Source organism: Rhinolophus sinicus, linkage group LG02 (genome assembly GCF_036562045.2).
Source record: "Rhinolophus sinicus isolate RSC01 linkage group LG02, ASM3656204v1, whole genome shotgun sequence".
Lineage (NCBI taxonomy): Eukaryota > Metazoa > Chordata > Mammalia > Chiroptera > Rhinolophidae > Rhinolophus > Rhinolophus sinicus.
In genome coordinates this window covers 28,868,174-28,884,924 of record NC_133752.1, presented here as the reverse complement: position 1 = coordinate 28,884,924, position 16,751 = coordinate 28,868,174, and the positions used below count along the sequence as shown (strand labels likewise).

The 16,751-nt window shown below is 37.4% G+C and overlaps 1 protein-coding gene across 3 annotated transcripts in view; it reads left to right on the top strand.

Annotated features, from left to right (window-relative positions):
* MCUB (mitochondrial calcium uniporter dominant negative subunit beta) overlaps window positions 1-16,751 on the top strand; it is a 74,811-nt gene that overhangs the window by 49,571 nt on the left and 8,489 nt on the right. For all 3 annotated transcript variants that reach the window (XM_019741892.2, XM_019741893.2, XM_074322535.1), the window contains exons 2-4: window positions 10,227-10,302; window positions 10,837-11,007; window positions 14,553-14,657. In XM_019741892.2, the coding sequence (XP_019597451.2) occupies window positions 10,227-10,302; window positions 10,837-11,007; window positions 14,553-14,657 (352 nt within the window). The remainder of the gene's footprint in view (window positions 1-10,226; window positions 10,303-10,836; window positions 11,008-14,552; window positions 14,658-16,751) is intronic.

Sequence of the window (16,751 nt, the reverse complement as noted above, 5' to 3'; positions counted from 1 at the left end):
TCCATTAATCTGGGTGGGGGTTTTTTAATGTGTATGTAGATTTTTTTTTTTTTTTCATTTCCAGGAATCCTAAATAGTTGCTCATAATAACTAATTTTTGTTTCATTTCTATTAGGTTGGTGCAAAAGTAATTTCAGTTTTTGTAATTTTTAACCTTTTAAACCGCAATTACTTTCGCACCAACCTAATAGCAGTTTTAGTATTAATTTCTTGTTCATTTCCTAGAAGCAGATTCTCCCTTTTATCTCTTTCAAGACCCTACATATAATTTATGTTAAATTCAGTTTTAGGTGACTCTTATTTTCATCTTCTCTAAATGGAATTAATCTTCAAAATACATTTGTTGGTTCCTACTTAGCATTTCATTTATATTAGAATTTTGGATTGCAGATTGTAAGTAGGAGTTTATTTTCATTCTGTACTTACCCCTTTTAACTAATAGTAAAACTGGAGAGTAACCGAGTCCGGAGCTCACACTGCCTGTGCCGCTCAGCTAGTAGATTGACACAGGAGTTGTGCCAGAATAAGTGTTTATTGTCAGTAGATTGACACAGGAATTGTGCCAGAAGAAGCGTTTATTGTCAGAGCACCGGTGGTCAGAAGTTTTTTAACACCTTCAAAAACTGCCCTAATGTTCTCTGACCAGCTTGGGGTATTTCAGGGAAAATCTAGGCGGTCCTCTAAAGGCTACGTGAGGGTTCCTGGGGTCTGCATGGAGCCTTCCCTCTGGCAACGTACTTCCATACTTTCGTGCTGGTGTCAGCAACCCAGGAACAAGGATGGGAGAAGCCTGGAAAGGATGCTAGACCACAGAGGTTGTGATCAATAAGCCTAAAAGTATTCATCATAAGTTTCAGGGTAATTTTCTAAAACAGGGAACTGGGTGGGACAGGGGACATTGCGAGCTCAACCCACAGAGGGATGATCTGTTGTTCACCTCTAGGGAGATCAAGGAAAGGTGAGGCCAGGGACGTGGCCAGGCCTCTACTGTGGGGGTCCCAACTGGGCCCTGCTCCAGTATGTTTTTATAGCCTCCAACTGAGTTCCTGTAGCCCAAGCCCAGAATCAGTTCTTAAATGGCCCAACATCAAGGGCCTTGTACTGGGAAGTTGCAGTGATATTGGAAATAGCACAGGGCAAGTCATCAAATCACTGGAAGGGTTGGCTTGGTCTTGCCCTGGGCTACTTTTAGTCTTTTCTACCTCAAAAGAGTCAAACTGTCAGTTACTTTTTCTGTTTTGGATTGTTGAAAGATAATTTTCAGGAACAGGTAAAATCATGGCTCTCATACTGTTCTAAGAATGAACACATGTTAAAGAATTTATTTTAGAATTTAGAATTTATTTAGTTTTGTCAACGTAAGGATGTCCAAACATGTAGAAAAATTTTATAAGAGTTTATTAGAGTTTATTTGAGCCAAATAGAGGACATGCCTAGAAGCAAGATTTCAATAGATTGAGAAAAACCGCTTCCCAGAATGAGTTTACAGTTTCTTTTTATGCATGTGGAATAAGGAGGGAAAGTAAGGAAAATTACATGAGTGAGAGAAAGCAAGGCAGGGAAATCTCTATGAATGGATTACGGGATAGTTAACAAGCTGAGGTGCTCTCCTAAGGGTGGTCTGAAAAAGAGGCACTTCACAGGTGTGTTAAACTAGGTGCACAGAAACAATGGGCAGGGCTTGCTTAAGGCAAAGATAACCTTTTACTAGGGAAGTTACAGGCCCAAGGCATGACTACCCTCTGTGACCTGCCCAATGAGGAATTTATGATTGGCTTACCCTGTGAGGTTACTTTCCCTGTATTTCTTACGGAGCTCCTTTTCCACCCACAGTCTTGTTATATGAAGGAACCAAGCAGATGTTATAACCAGTTAAAAGGAAAAATCAAAACAGCACATATTTACAAAGGTGTGACAATTAAGTTCATGAACTCATCCTAAAAAAAGTGCTACACACCTCATTGCTGAATGTCACTGCAGTCACCTTCAAAGTACTCCTGTTGGGAAGCTATGCACCAATGCCAGCGCCTAGTCCAATCTTCAATTTTGGAACTCTTTTTCTGGAATGGCCATCAGAGCTGTCGTTGTATTACCCTTGATGTCCTGAATGTCATCAAAATGTCTTCCTTTCAATATTTCCTTTATCTTCGGGTAAAGAAAGAAGTCATTGGGGGCCAGATCAGGTGAGTAGGGAGGGTGTTCCAATATAGTTATTTGTTTACTGGCTAAAAACTCCCTCACAGACAGGCCGTATGAGCTGGTGCATTGTCGTGATGCAAGAGCCATGAATTGTTGGCGAAAAGTTCAGGTCATCTAACTTTTTCACGCAGCCTTTTCAGCACTTCCAAATAGTAAACTTGGTTAGCTGTTTGTCTAGTTGGTACAAATTCTTAATGAATAATCCCTTTGATATAAAAAAAAGGTTAGCAACATTGTTGCAACAAGTTCGTGAACTTAATTGTCAGACCATATATGGAGAAAGGAATATTGAATATTAAGATGAATTGCAAATAGAGTTAAAACTGGTGTTTCCACGGTGAGGGAAAGTCACTTATGTCACTACCAGATTGGACAGTATTTACATACCTATCAGTTCCCTGTAGTTTACAAATAGTCGCAAAATGCCTCCAAACCAATGAGGAGGGCTAAAATGTGACCTCTTGGAAAAGTGTGCTGTAGACAATGCATAGGGTTCCACTGAAATACTTTTTACTACAGGACTTAGAAGCCCATTGATTGTCCACTTGAGCTTTGCTTATCCCATTGTGTTTCTTTCTTTTTAAAAAAATTATTAAATTTATTGGGATGACATTGTTTAATAACATTGCATGAGTTTCACATGTACAATTTTATAATATATCACCTGTATATTGCATTGTGTGCTCATCACCCAAAGTTTAGTCTCCTTCTATCACCATGTATTGGATTCCATTTACCCTCATCAACCTGCCCCCAAACTCCCCTTCCACTGTGGTAATCACCATACTGTTGTCTGTGTCAGTGAGTTTTTTGTTTGTTTGTTTGATCATTTGTTGCTTTCTGTTTTATGTCCCACATATGAGTGAAATCATATGGTTCTTGTCCTTTTCCTTCTGGTTTAATTCGCTCTCAAGATCCATCCATGTTGTCGCAAATAGCAGTATTTCATCTTTTCTTATGACTGAGTAATATACCATCGTATATATGTACCATATTTTCTTTGTCCGATTACCTATTGAAAGACATTTTGGTTTCCAAACAGCCATGTCTTGGCCACTGTGAATAATGCTGCAGTGAACATAGGGGTACATATATCTTTATGAATAAGTGTTTTCAAATTTTGGGGTAGATGCCCAGAAGAGGGATTGCTGGGTCATATGGTAATTTTATTCTTAATTTTTTTGAGGAGATTCCATACTGTTTTCCATAGTGGCTGTACCAATTTAAATCCCAGCAGCAGAGTATGAGTGTTCCTTTTTCTTCACATCCTCTCCAACACTGGTTATTTGTTGTCATGTTGATAATAGCCATTCTAGCAGGTACAAGATGGTAACTCATTGTGGTTTTGATTTGCATTTCCCTTACAGCTAATGAAATTGAGCATCTTTTCATATACCTGTTGGCCATTTTTATGTCTTCTTGGGGAAAGTGTTCAGGTCCTTTGCCAATTTTTGCATTGTTTGTTTTTTGTTTTTTGTTGTTTAGTTGTATAAGTTCTTTATATATTTTGGATATTAGCCCCTTATCAGAGGTATGATTTGCAAATATCTTCTATTCTGTTGGTTGCCTTTTTGTTTTGTTGATGGTTTCTTTTGCTGTTCAGAAGTTTTTAGTTTGATATAGTCCCTTTCATTTATTTTTTATTCTACTTCCCTTGCCTTTGGATTCAAATTCATAAAATCCTCTCTAAGACCAAGGTTCGTAAGTTTAGTATCTATGTTTTTTTTCTATGTATTTAATTGTTCCAGGTCTTATATTTAGGTCTTTGATCCATTTTGAGTTAATTTTTGTGTATGTTGTCAAATGGCAGCCCAGTTTCATTCTTTTTCATGTGGCTTTCATTTTCCCAGCACCATTTATTGAATAGACTTTCTTTTCTCCATTGTTTTTTTTTTTTTTGGCTCTTTTGTTGAATTTTATTTGCCCGTTTACATGTGGGTTTATGTCTGCGTTCTCAATTCTGTTTCATTGGTCTGTGTATCTGTTTTTCTGCCAATACCATGCTGTTTTGATTATTGTAGCTTTGTAGTATAATTTGAAGTCAGGGAGTGTGATACCTCCAGCTTTGTTCCTTTTTCTCAGGATTGCTTTGGCTATTCAGGGGTCTTGTGGGTTGTAATGACGAGCTGGGAAAAGGAGGAGGAGAGACACATGCTAGAATGGGGCCAATTTATTTATTTAATATCTAATCTATTTATTTAGCAATATGCAATAGCAAAAGACAAAGGCAATTAATAGAATGTGCTAATGACAGAAAGTAAAGGTGGTTAAGACTAAATTTATACATTGATAATAAAGTCATGTCAAAGGAATACACATACATATAAGTTTAAGAGATCCCAACACATGTTTACTATTGATCAAAAATCACTTGGCTAGATACATAAATAACATCAGTAAGGAGTATCCAAAAGCAGTAGTAAGCTCTATAGGATAGTAACTATTACAGTAGATGTCAAAAGCCCTCCAAATGCGGTGGGGGGGGGAACAGCACTGGAAAAGTCATAAATCAAAACCTTGCCAGGTCTGTAGCTGAGAGAAACTCAGGTATCTCCCACACCAATGCTTACAAGTTGCCAAGAATGTTGCTGCTGTTGGCGTTGTTGTTGTTGTTAGAAGTCAAGGCGTCTTCTGATGTTGTAAGCTACAAGCTGCATGCAACTTTTCTAGATGCTGACAAGTTCTCAAGAAGGCTAACTGTGGGGAACGACACTGGAGAGGCCGGGAACCAGCCAGACCTCGGCAGGTTCGTGGCTGAAAGTCAGGACTTCCCCTGGTGTTGTAAGCTGCATGTTGCTGGAAGTCTTCAAAATGTTAGAATGATGAGAAATCACCAATGATGAATGACCAAATGATAAAATAATAATTAATAACACTGCCAACTGAGGTCTGTCTTATATATTTTCTCAGATGTACCTTAGAGCCAAGTTTCTTGTTCCTGCCTCCCCCTCTGGAAATGGCCAGTTCAGGGAGGGTCTGGCAGTTACTGATATGAATGCTGCCCATCTGGCCGAAGGGCCAATTCATCCGGATAAGCAATATCTACTGTTCTTGCTTAGGACCATCAGCCCAAGGTCTTCCAAAGCCTGGCAACGTGCCAGTCACGTCGTCCTGATATAACTTAGCTACTTCTTCACTTTGTCTGCTGATGTGGGTGAAACAGACAAAACAAAGAGGGAATTCTCTCAACCCCTGATCAAGAATTTCTTTAACCCTAAGCTCACCATCACCTTACAGCACAGACAGAACAGCAAACACCATCTCATGTCTCCCCTGCTCGGGAGAATGACACCAAAGGGGGAATTTACTCAACCCCTGATCACAGCACAGAAATTGCCTCACATACAGGAACAGATAAAAGCTAATAGACAAAAGCTCACATCAAACAATGAAGACAAATTTTCTTCAACATCTTCCCTACATGGGTCCATACAAATTTGACAATATTTTTGGTTCTATTTGAGAAATGCCGTTGGGATTTTTGATGGGGATTGCCTTAAATCTATATGTCGCTTTGGGTAATATGGCCATTCTAACTATGTTGATCCTTCCAATCCTGAAAACAGAATATCATTCCATTTCTTCGTGTCTTATTCAGTTTTTTTCAGTTAATGTCTTCTAGTTTTGTATAAGTCCTTCACGTCCTTTGTTAAGTTTATTCCAAGGTATTTTATTCTTTTTGTTGCAATTGCAAATGGTATTGTTTTGTCATTTCTTTTTCTGAAATTTCATTGTTAGTGTATAGGAACACAGTGGATTTTTGTACATTGATTTTGTATCCTGCAACTTTAATGTTTAATGTTTCTAATAGTTTTTTGGTGGCATCTTCAGGGTTTTCTATATAAAGAATCATGTCATCTGCAAAATACGGCTGTTTGATTTCTTCATTCCCAATTTGGATGCCTTTTGTTTTTTTCCCTTGTCTGATTGCTCTGGTTAGGACTTCCAGTACTATATTAAATAAATGGTGAGAGTGGGCATTGTTGTCTGGTTCCTAATCGTATAGGGAAAGCTTTTGGTTTCTCACCATTGAGTATGATATTAGCTGAAGGTTTGTCACATGTGGCTTTATACTATGTTGAGGTCCTTTCCTTCTTTAGCCATTATATTGGATGTTTTAATCATAAATAGATGTTGTATGTTGTCAAATGCTTTTTCTGCACCTATTGATATGATCATAGATTTTTATCTTTTATTTTGTTAATGTGATGTATCACGTTGATCGATTTTATGTTAAGACATCCTTATGCCTCTGGAATGAACCCTACTTGATCGTGATGTATTATCTGTTTAATGTATTGTTGTACTTAATTTGCTAGTATTTTGTTTAGAATGTTTGCATCTATCTCATCATACATAGAGGTCTGTAATTTTCTTTTTTTGTGTTATCCTTGCTAGGTTTTGGTACCAGGGTAATGTTGGCCTCATAAAACAAATTAGGAAGTATTGCCTCTTGTTCAAGTTTTTCAGAATGGTTTGAGAAGAATAGGTATTAAATCTTTGAATCTTTTGTAGAAATCACTAGTGAAGCCATCTGGTCCCGGACTTGTACTTTTTTGGAGGTTTTTTATTGCTTTTTCAATTTCCTTACTGTTGATTGGTCTATTTAGATTTTCCAGTCCTTCATGATTTAGTTTAGGAAGGTTATATATTTCTAGGAATTTTTCCATTTCTTCTAAGTTATCGAATTTGGTGGCATATAGCTTTTCTTGGAATCTTGAATAGTCCCTTATATTTCTGTGGTGTGCTTTGTAACTTCTTTCATTTTTTCTTTTGTTTACTTGAGTCTTTTCTCTTTTTTCCTTAGCGAGTCTAACCAGATGTTTGCTAACTTTATTAATCTTCTCAAAGAACGAACTCTTTGCTGCATTAATTTTTTCAATTGTTCTTTTGTTCTCTATTTCATTTAATTCTACTTTAATTTTTAATATTTCCTTCCTTCTACTGACTTTGGACTTTCTTCTTTTTCTAGTTCTTTACGGTGAAATGTTAAGTTATTTATTTGACATTTTTCTTGTTTCTTAAGGTAGGCCTGTAATGAGATCAACTTCTCTCTTATTACCACTTTTGCTGTATCCCCAAAATTTTGTTATATTGTATTATTATTCTCATTTGTCTCTATGTATGTTTTGATCTCTTATTTCTTCATTGATCTAGTCATTGTTTAGTAGCATGTTGTTTAACCTCCACATGTTTGTGGTTTTTCCTGCTTCCTTTTTGCAGTTGATTTCCAATTTCAAATCATTGTGGTCAGAGAATATGCTTGGTATAATTTTAGTCTTCTTAAACTTGTTGAGGCTAGTTTTGTTTCCCAACATATGATCTATTCTTGAGAAGGTTCCATGTGTAGTAGTGTATGTTTTGGTTTTCTGGGATGAAAAGCTCTGTAAACATTGATTGTCTATTTCATCTAGTGTGTCTTTTAAAGGCGATTATTTCCTTATTGATTTTCTGTTTGGATGATCTATCCATAACGGTCAGTGAAGTTTTTATTTCCCCTACTATAATTGTGTTTTTGTCAGTTTCTCCCTTTAGTTCTGTTAGTAGTTGCTTTATATATTAAATGATAAGTACTTTAAATCATGAGTCCTTTATGATGAGGAATTATCATTATTAGTATCGAGGAACCTGACTCATAAACTGTCTTTAGCATTATACACAGACTCTAGCATAGAATTTAATTCATATATAAAGGTGGTAATATATAGAAAAAATGGGGAAGGATACACACCAAACAATTGTTAAAGAAAAAATTCTTCCTGACACTTGTTGAAGATGGGAGAGTAGACTTTATTCAATGGGACCACAACAGTGGGGTTTTGCAGTGGGGAAGAGAGATTAGGCTCAACTCCAAATACATTAAGGAAAAGTGGGGATTTATATCTGAGAAACAGAGTGGGGGCGTTTAATGGATGGCAAAGGACTAAGCAGGTAGGGTAATTCTGGGCTAAACTGACCTGACAGGATTCCTGCTGAAGCAGACTAGGGTGATCAGAGAATACCTGTGGGATGGAAGAGGAGGAAGAATTTGATCAAGTATTGAGGGTGGGAGATTCTGGCTCAACCAACTTGACAAGATTCTTGTTGAAAGTGGGCTCTTGGAGGACATGCCCAGGGTGGGACTTAGTGAGGTTCACAGGAACCTGACTACAGTTTGGTCACGGAGAAAGTGTCTGTCATCACTAACGGCGATGACCTCTGGGGACTGTCGTGGGTTGTGCAGAAGTAAAAAGGCGGGGCTTTAACTTTTACGCCCTACTTTGTTACATTTGGCCTTTGCACGTGGAGAATCATATATAGTAAAGATTTTTAAAGATGTATTTTGGTAGAGAATTAATTCTGACCTGTTTTCAAATGGTTACATTTTTCTCAGTTTCATGTAGTTTTACAAAAAGTAATAGTATTGTAATAACCGTTATCAAACTTGGAAAACTTATACTACATATGTTCATTTATTGAGAGTTGCATCTATTTTAAGAAATAAACAGCTTTTCCATCTTAATAGTGGCTTATATTTTTAGAAATAAAATTCAAATGAACAGCCTTAATGTGACAGATGATGTTTTGTTGAAACTAATTGCCCAGGTTACATTTAACATTAGAAATACGTATTTGGGTGTTTTGTTTTACTTATTGATCAGATTGTTTTGATTTTGAGTGTAATGGACCTTTATTTGAGTCAGTGTCATTCTTTCTTTATAGCAGTAAACACATTTTTAACTATTTATTTAATTAAATAGTGTACCCTCACATAAATGAAAACTTAAAAAATATGATTTATAAAAGAATTCTTCATTGTATAATTACTGGCAAAGTTATTGTTAACAAACTACTGCAAGGTGATGCTTTTAAAAAAAACTGGATCAATATGAAACAGCTACCATGTTGTGACTATGGTACTAGTTCTTCTGGCACGAATTCATTTGAGTTCCAAATGCCTATGAAGCAGCTCTTCAGCGCCCTTTCTTTCTATCACCACCGTACTATGTTTGTTCACACACTGCAGCACGCTGTCATTTGGCCTTTGTTACTAAGCACCAATACACCTGTAGACACGAACACCAGTGCAAATTCTAAACACTCTTCCATAGTAAGGTAGCCATGCAGATGTTCTGGACCCAGCAGTGGATTCCTAGAACAGGTAAAGATCCTTGTCATGTTCAAGAGGAGGGCAAAAATAATGAAAATTTGAGACTTCGTTAGAAAAGTTATAAATATATTAAATATGTATCAATGTTAAACACTTAAAGGAAACCACTCAATCTGCGGTTTCTAAAGTGGTAGAAAAAAAGAAAGACTTGAACAAACTTTTTCATGGAAAGTAGAAAAAAGATACAAAATGCCCTATAGGAACCAAAAAACTGGCTGACTTTCTGTGACGAGGGAAGTGGTCTCTTCCTGCGCTGTCTAATACGTGACCACTCAGCATGGGGAGCTATGGAGCACTTGAAAGGGGCCACAGGTGACTATGAGCATCTAAATTTTTAGTGTTATTTAATTTTAAGTAATTTAAATTTAAATGGATAACAGAGACCTACCTAGAACACTGTTAATCAAAGTCAAATATGCCTGAGAATCACCTGGGGATCTTGATAAAATGCAAATTCTAATTCAATCAGGCTGGGCTAGGTCTGCTATTCTACATTTCTAATCAGCTCCAGGGGCATGCTGATGCCTCTGGCCCCGGGAACATACTTTGAGAAGCAAATATCTAGAATATGCTGTATCCATTTATTTTAGATGATCACCTAAAAAGAAGAACCACATTTTAAAATTCTCACAATTCCAGGATTTTCACTTCTCACACCAGAACTTGAGAGCCCGGTCCTGGTGTCACTGCCGCGGCATACTACGTACAGTAGCCGGCAGTCGTGCAGCCAGAAAGGTTTAGGGAGCCCCGGGGGGTACCCGTGGGAAGCTGAAGTTTTCATTTTGCTTACCATATACGGGTAAAAGGAATCTTCTGGTACAGACACTTATTTCAACTTTCCCACTTTTTCTAAAAGAAAAAATAATCTTTCTTACAGGTTTTGTATATGAAGCTGTGTGAAAATCTGAAATACTATCAATCACATCTTTATAGTACAGTGGTGCCACCTGATGGTAAGCTTTCTTAGCACTTCTTTGATTCCTATGCTAATTTATTTCCAGTGTTCCAAATAGTGACAAGTGTGACTTTTGAGCAAAACAGATGTTTTTTAGCATCCTCCCACCCCATACCACCCTACACCTGACTCTGTTCAGTTCCTCCCTTTTCTGTTCCCATTATATCTCTGATGGCTTTTGGCAAACTCCCACCGCAGCAATCAGAGCAGTTAAAGATGAATAGAAACAGTTTCTGCCCTCAAGAACTTAACTCTTTACTTAGAAAGACTCTAAGACATTATAGTAAAGTATCATACAAAGTATCATACGTGCGCTAGTAAAATGCCGTAGAATTGTAGGGAAGTATGTCAGCTGTAGTCTGGTAAAGGCACTGTCAGAGCCAGGCAAAGGATCACAGGAATTCATAGGCTTTGAAGTCCATGTGTACACATTCCTTTTAGAACTTGTTTTTTAAAGTTATTTTGATAAAACAGTAAATTTTATCTATTTCTATATTATCTCTTATCTATGTCTATCTTTTTTTCTTAACAGAAATAACAGTTAATTATAGACACGGCCTTCCCTTGATAACACTTACTTTGCCATCCAGAAAAGAGCGCTGTCAATTTGTAGTCAAACCAATGTTGTCAACAGTTGGTTCATTTCTTCAGGACCTACAAAATGAAGACAAAGGTATCAAAACTGCAGCTGTCTTCACAGCAGGTATAGATACATATTTTTTCAACTTTGTCTTTTTCTGAACCTTTGTTTTGCTTCTTTACAGTTTTAGAAAGAACTTGATTCTTTAATTATTTATATAATAAATGGTTGGCCTTTACTGAGCAATTCATTTTTATAATCAGTAATATAAAAAACAACTACTGAATAAAATTAATGGAATAAATTTAATGCAAGTTTCAGTTTTATTTCATAAACTTAAACCAAATATTTTTTCTCTGAGAAAAAACATGTTAATGATGTAGTCATTAGCTACATGCAAAATTTTAAGCAAAATTTGAATAATTAAAAAATGAAATACAATTTCAGTGATTAAAATAGCCAGTGAATAATTAAAGTACACGAACAGTGCATTTATCTTTGTTATAAAGCACTTACAGCCTAGTATGCTTTTTGACAGAATTGGTTCTCAGGAAGCATATATATGTTTTTGATACCAGCAGCGGTAGTTAATCATTTAGACATTTTAAATTTACAGTATAGCTTTTATGTCCTTGTTGTCTGAAATGGTCTTAGATGGACTGTTCCTAAAAGAGAATAAAGAATTGTTTACTCCAGCCCAACATACAGGGGCGACAACTATAGATAAATGAATAAATTTGCATTGTTATTTTATGGTAGTATTACATGATTAGAATACTTATTTAAAAGTTGAGTAGTGTTGCAGTTTTGAAAAGGAAATAAACATTCTTCTTTCTTACCTAAGCTCAGAACTAATAAAGGATAGATAAAGATGTTGGAAAATGGAGATTAAAGAATTAATTTACTTAACAAATATTTATTGAGCACCTAACATATGTTAGGCACTGTTTTCAGTGCTAGAGTTGGGCAAAGAACAATAGAGATAAGAACTCCTGCTCTTATAGAGATTATATTTTAAAAGGAGAAACAAGGTAATGAAATAAAATATATAAAATGTTAGATAGCAAGTGTCATGGAGAAAAATGAAGCCAAGTGGGGTGCAGGGAGTGTATGTATTACGGGGGGAGATGCCCCCTAAGGTCACTTTTGAGTGAGGACCTGGAAGAGATGAGAGAGCGGTGTGGGTGGGAGAAGGGTGCTCCAGGCTCAGGCCCTGAGGTGGGAGCCAACTCCTCTGTGGCTGCACAGTTGTTGCGTGGAGGTAGGAGGCGAGAGGCAGAGTGAGAAAAGCCTTGTTTTAGGTTATTGTAAGGACTTTGGATTTAACTGGAAGGGGAGCTTTCTTCCTGGTAAAACCAGAATCAGAATAGGGTTTTAGTCCTATGGCCGCAGTGGCCTAATACTCCATCCCTGAACTTGACAGACACTCCTGCCTACTCACAGGAGCACTGAACACAGATGCGCCGTCCCTGCAGGCCAGGACCTGCCTTCCTAAATTTCTAAGAGCAGGCAGATGCAAAGAGAGCACCGTGCTTGCCTGGTAGGTAGTAAGTGCTTGTTAAGTGAATGAAATAAGAGAGGTTAAAGCAATGATGAGTGTGTACCCTATTTCTAAAAATAATTTGAGTAGCTTTGAAACATAAACCACAAAGAAAAACATTTGAAATGTTACTAGAACTCTTAGAGAAAGGGGGCTTTTAGACTGAGTGAAAACACTTTATTGGGGTTTAAATCAATACTTGCCCAAGAAGAGGTGAAAAATTCAACACTCTGTCATTAGCTCCTTCAAAGTGTGCCATGTGGATCTTTTGCTGTTCCTACATGAGTATAAAGAGTAACGTACCGTGTTTCCCCAAAAATAAGACCTAGCCAGACCATCAGCTCTAATGCGTCTTTTGGAGCAAAAATTAGTATAAGACCTAGTCTTATATAATATAAGACGGGGTTAACATAACATAATATAATATAATATAATATAATATAATATAATATAATATAATATAATATAATTAATATAATTAATATAATATAATATAATATAATATAATATAATATAATATACCAGGTCTTATATTAATTTTTGCTCTAAAAGATGCATTAGAGCTGATGGTCCGGCTAGGTCTTATTTTTGGGAAAACACGGTAGTACTTCAACTGAGTCATCATATGCAGTTGATTTTTTTTTTTATAGTAATATTTTAAGGACCTGGTTTTAAGTCATTTGAATGTAAATTTTTAGATGACACTTGTAAAGACAGATAAAACTATTGGTGTGTTGCTAATCTTTTTAAAATGAGGCTCTGTAGGTGGCATTTGCCTGCGTTTAATTTGGGCATGAAGAATGTTTTGCCCATAGTGTGGGTTGAATTATTTGGCAGTTCCTGGGAAAATGATCTCACCCCAACTGATGAACAGGAACCCAAACAGCCAAATTCTAGGAACAGACCCAGGTGCAGACTTGACTTGCTGCCTCTGGAACAAAAGAACTACAGAGAGCCAGACAGGAGGCAGGCAGCCAGGGTCTTCCTGATTTTACTAGCAGTATTCCTCCCGTCACACTTACTAATATAGCTCCGGTGACTGTAGCCAAGCAATACCTGGTCTTTATATCACGTAATTATAAGTACACTGTTCGAAAGAAGCAATGACAGAGAAACTCCTACCCTGCACCAGTTTTATCTTATCATTCGATGAGTTTGCTTTCTTAACAGCTGGGTTGCATTAAAGTTTAGTTCAAAAGTGTAATAACACAAACTAGGCTATATGAGAAACTGCAAAACAGACTGAGGTTAAACTTTTCCAAGAGATTTTTTTTTCTGAAATGTTCCTATAATATTTGTAATTACTGTTAGAATCTCTCCTGCCTCTCTCCCCCTCCATAAAATAAACCACAGAAATGCAGATATACTCCTTAGGTCTAATTATGTTCATTACTATCCCTGCCACCCCCACCTTTTCACAGCTTTGCCTCTTTTCATCTTTCCCAAGGTAGAAAGGGAGGGTGCCCTGTGTGTGTGGTGGTTTGTGGTGCTGTTTAACCACCAAGTTTTAACTAACACTAACCTATCACCTCTAGTAATTAAAGCTAAGAGAAAGACAGGCTTTTAAAAATGTTACTACCTGTGTGCCTGCACATACAGTCAGGCTTGGCTGTAAGCCACCCGAAATGGACTTTGTGAGGACTGCATCAGCAGACTCTGAGATTGCAGTAGACAGAGAGCCAGGCTCAGAAGAGGGCAGGAACCGGGGTAGGACACAGCGGAGACCAGGTTAGCCCCGAACAGCCTGGTGAGCCCGCTGTGACACCCTCCACCCCACAACTGCACCCTCAGCTGCTCTGGCCTTGCTGTGAAGAGTTCCCACTTCTGCTGAATCTTTGCCTGACTGCAAATACAGTCTCACCAGGGACATGAACCTGGATCCCAGCCCCGCTGACAGGGCGGGAGAAGAAGCACCTGCCTGCTTTGCTTGGTCCAGTGGAATGGACACTAACACAACAAGAGAGGATTCCTCCCAATGGGAACAGTATTGGGTATGGGGAGCCCCCACAAGGCAGATGCCCACGTACTGTGTTATAAATACCTAGGTTAGTATTTCTTTATATTTTGGAAAATGGTTCTTACTGTTCTAAAACAAGGACATATTTTTGCATTATGTTTTCTCTTTCAGATGGCAGTGAGATTGCAGGTTCAACCTTGATGGAAATTTTGCTCATGAATGATTTTAAACTTGTCATTAATAAAATAACATATAATGTACAGTGCCCCAAGCAAGGTAAGAAACTCAGCTATGCAACTACCTTAACATTTCCCTTTAACCATGGTACTTTTACAGGGAGCAAACTTATCTTAACCTTTTTAAATAATAAAATGACCATGAAGACTTTGGAGAACCATATGTAAGCTTTTCTATCAGTAGAAGTTGCCTAACAGGGCTTTCAGTGCCATGTACTTTTTTTAGACTTTTAAGACTTCACTTTAATTACTTGAATGCTTAATCTGACATTATTCGGTTAAGAAGTGGGCCTGCAAATCATAAACTCAAGTGTGTATTGTACAGCTCTTAACTCTTTTTTTAAAACTAGACTTTATTTTTTAGAGTAGTTTTAGGTTCACAGAGAGATTGGGCAGATAGTACAGAGTTCCCGTATATTCTTTTCCCACCTCCCCACAGACTCCCTCACTATCAAGCACTAGAGGGTACATTTGTTACAATCCATGAACCTACACTGACACATCATCACTCAAAGTCCATGGTTAACATTAGGGCTCACTCTTGACGTTGCACATTTGATGGATTTTGACAAGAGTCTAGTGACATGTATCCATCACCGTAGTATCATACAGAATAGTTTCACTGCCCAAAAGAATCTTCAGGGCTCTGCCTTTCCTCCTTCTCCCCACCCCCAACCCCTGGCAACCACTAGTCCTTTTACTGTCTCCATAGTTTTGTCTTTTCCAGAATGTTATGCGCTTGGAACCATACAATATGTAGCCTTTTCAGATTGGTCTCTCTAACTTAGTAATATGCATTTAAGTCTTCTCCCTGTCTTTTCATGGCTTGGTAGAACATTTCTTTTTAGCACTGAATAATATTCCATTGTCTGGATGTATTACAGTTTATTTATCCATACAGCTACTGAAGGACTTCTTAGATGTTTCCAAATGTTGACAATTATGAATAAAGTGGCTATAAACATCTGTGTGTAGGTTTCTGTGTAGACATAAGTTTTCAGCTCATTTGGGTAAGTAGCGTAATAGCTGGATTGTATGGTATGAGTATGTTTAGTTTTTTACAAAACTGACAAACTCTCTTCCAAAGTGGCTGTACCATTTTGCGTTCCCATCAGCAGTGCATGAGAGAGAGGTCCTGTTGCTCCACAGTCTCATCAGCATTTAGTGTTGTCAGCTGGATATGATGTATAATAGAAACGGAAGCAGGTAGGTCTTTATTGTGAGGTTTTATGTATATCTGGATAGGAGTTAAGCCTACCCTGAAGACATGAGGCCCAGTGAGCCCAGGTCTCACTGTTCTCAGGGTTGTAAAGTGCTTCACTGAACACTGACTCAGACTTTTCCAGCCTCACAATGTAAATTAAATTAGCAGGGGCTCAGTACGCATGGTTGGAAGGAAAATAACAGAGGAATTTTGTATTAAGTTAATGGAAAATGAAATTTATAAAATTATAAATTCAGAGTTTTAACAAAATATATTTAAACTCCATTTTTCTCCTAAAGCATTATCAAATTTGGATTTCAAAATTCAGGACATAAAAATGAAATCCACATGGAAGACACATATAAAAAGAATAAACAGCTGCTGAAGAAAAAGAAAAGAATAATTCTCATTTTTGGTCTTTGTTAGGAAATACCACAGACAAATGCTGAAATTGGTAATATAACATATGAATTCTGTGGTGCCCACATTTCTGAAAGAGTATAGCCAAGGTGCTTGTCATTGAACTCAAATAAATATTTTGTGTCACTTGTCAAAGATTCTCTTTGACCAAACTTTCATCAGGTTCCTCTGAGCCCTCTTCTCAAGTTGGCCTCACCGTGGCTTATAAAAACTGTAGACACTTAGCACAGTTGATTTTGCTCAACTCCCTACCCACTACCACACACACTAAGAGACTTGAACAAACACCAGCATAGTTTCTAACTGCTCAAGCCCATATCCTTAGCATGACAACTCCAACCACTCTTAAAATGCTTGTCTGAGAAAGCTCAACACTGCCAGGAGATTGACTGTTCCAGTGCAACCTGGTGATAGGCAGATGGTCTCTGAACGCCCTCTCAGAGCAGTTACTTTAGAAAGCTCGCAGTTGTAAAACCTTTCTGTACTCATTTGAAGTATAACTCTCCTACT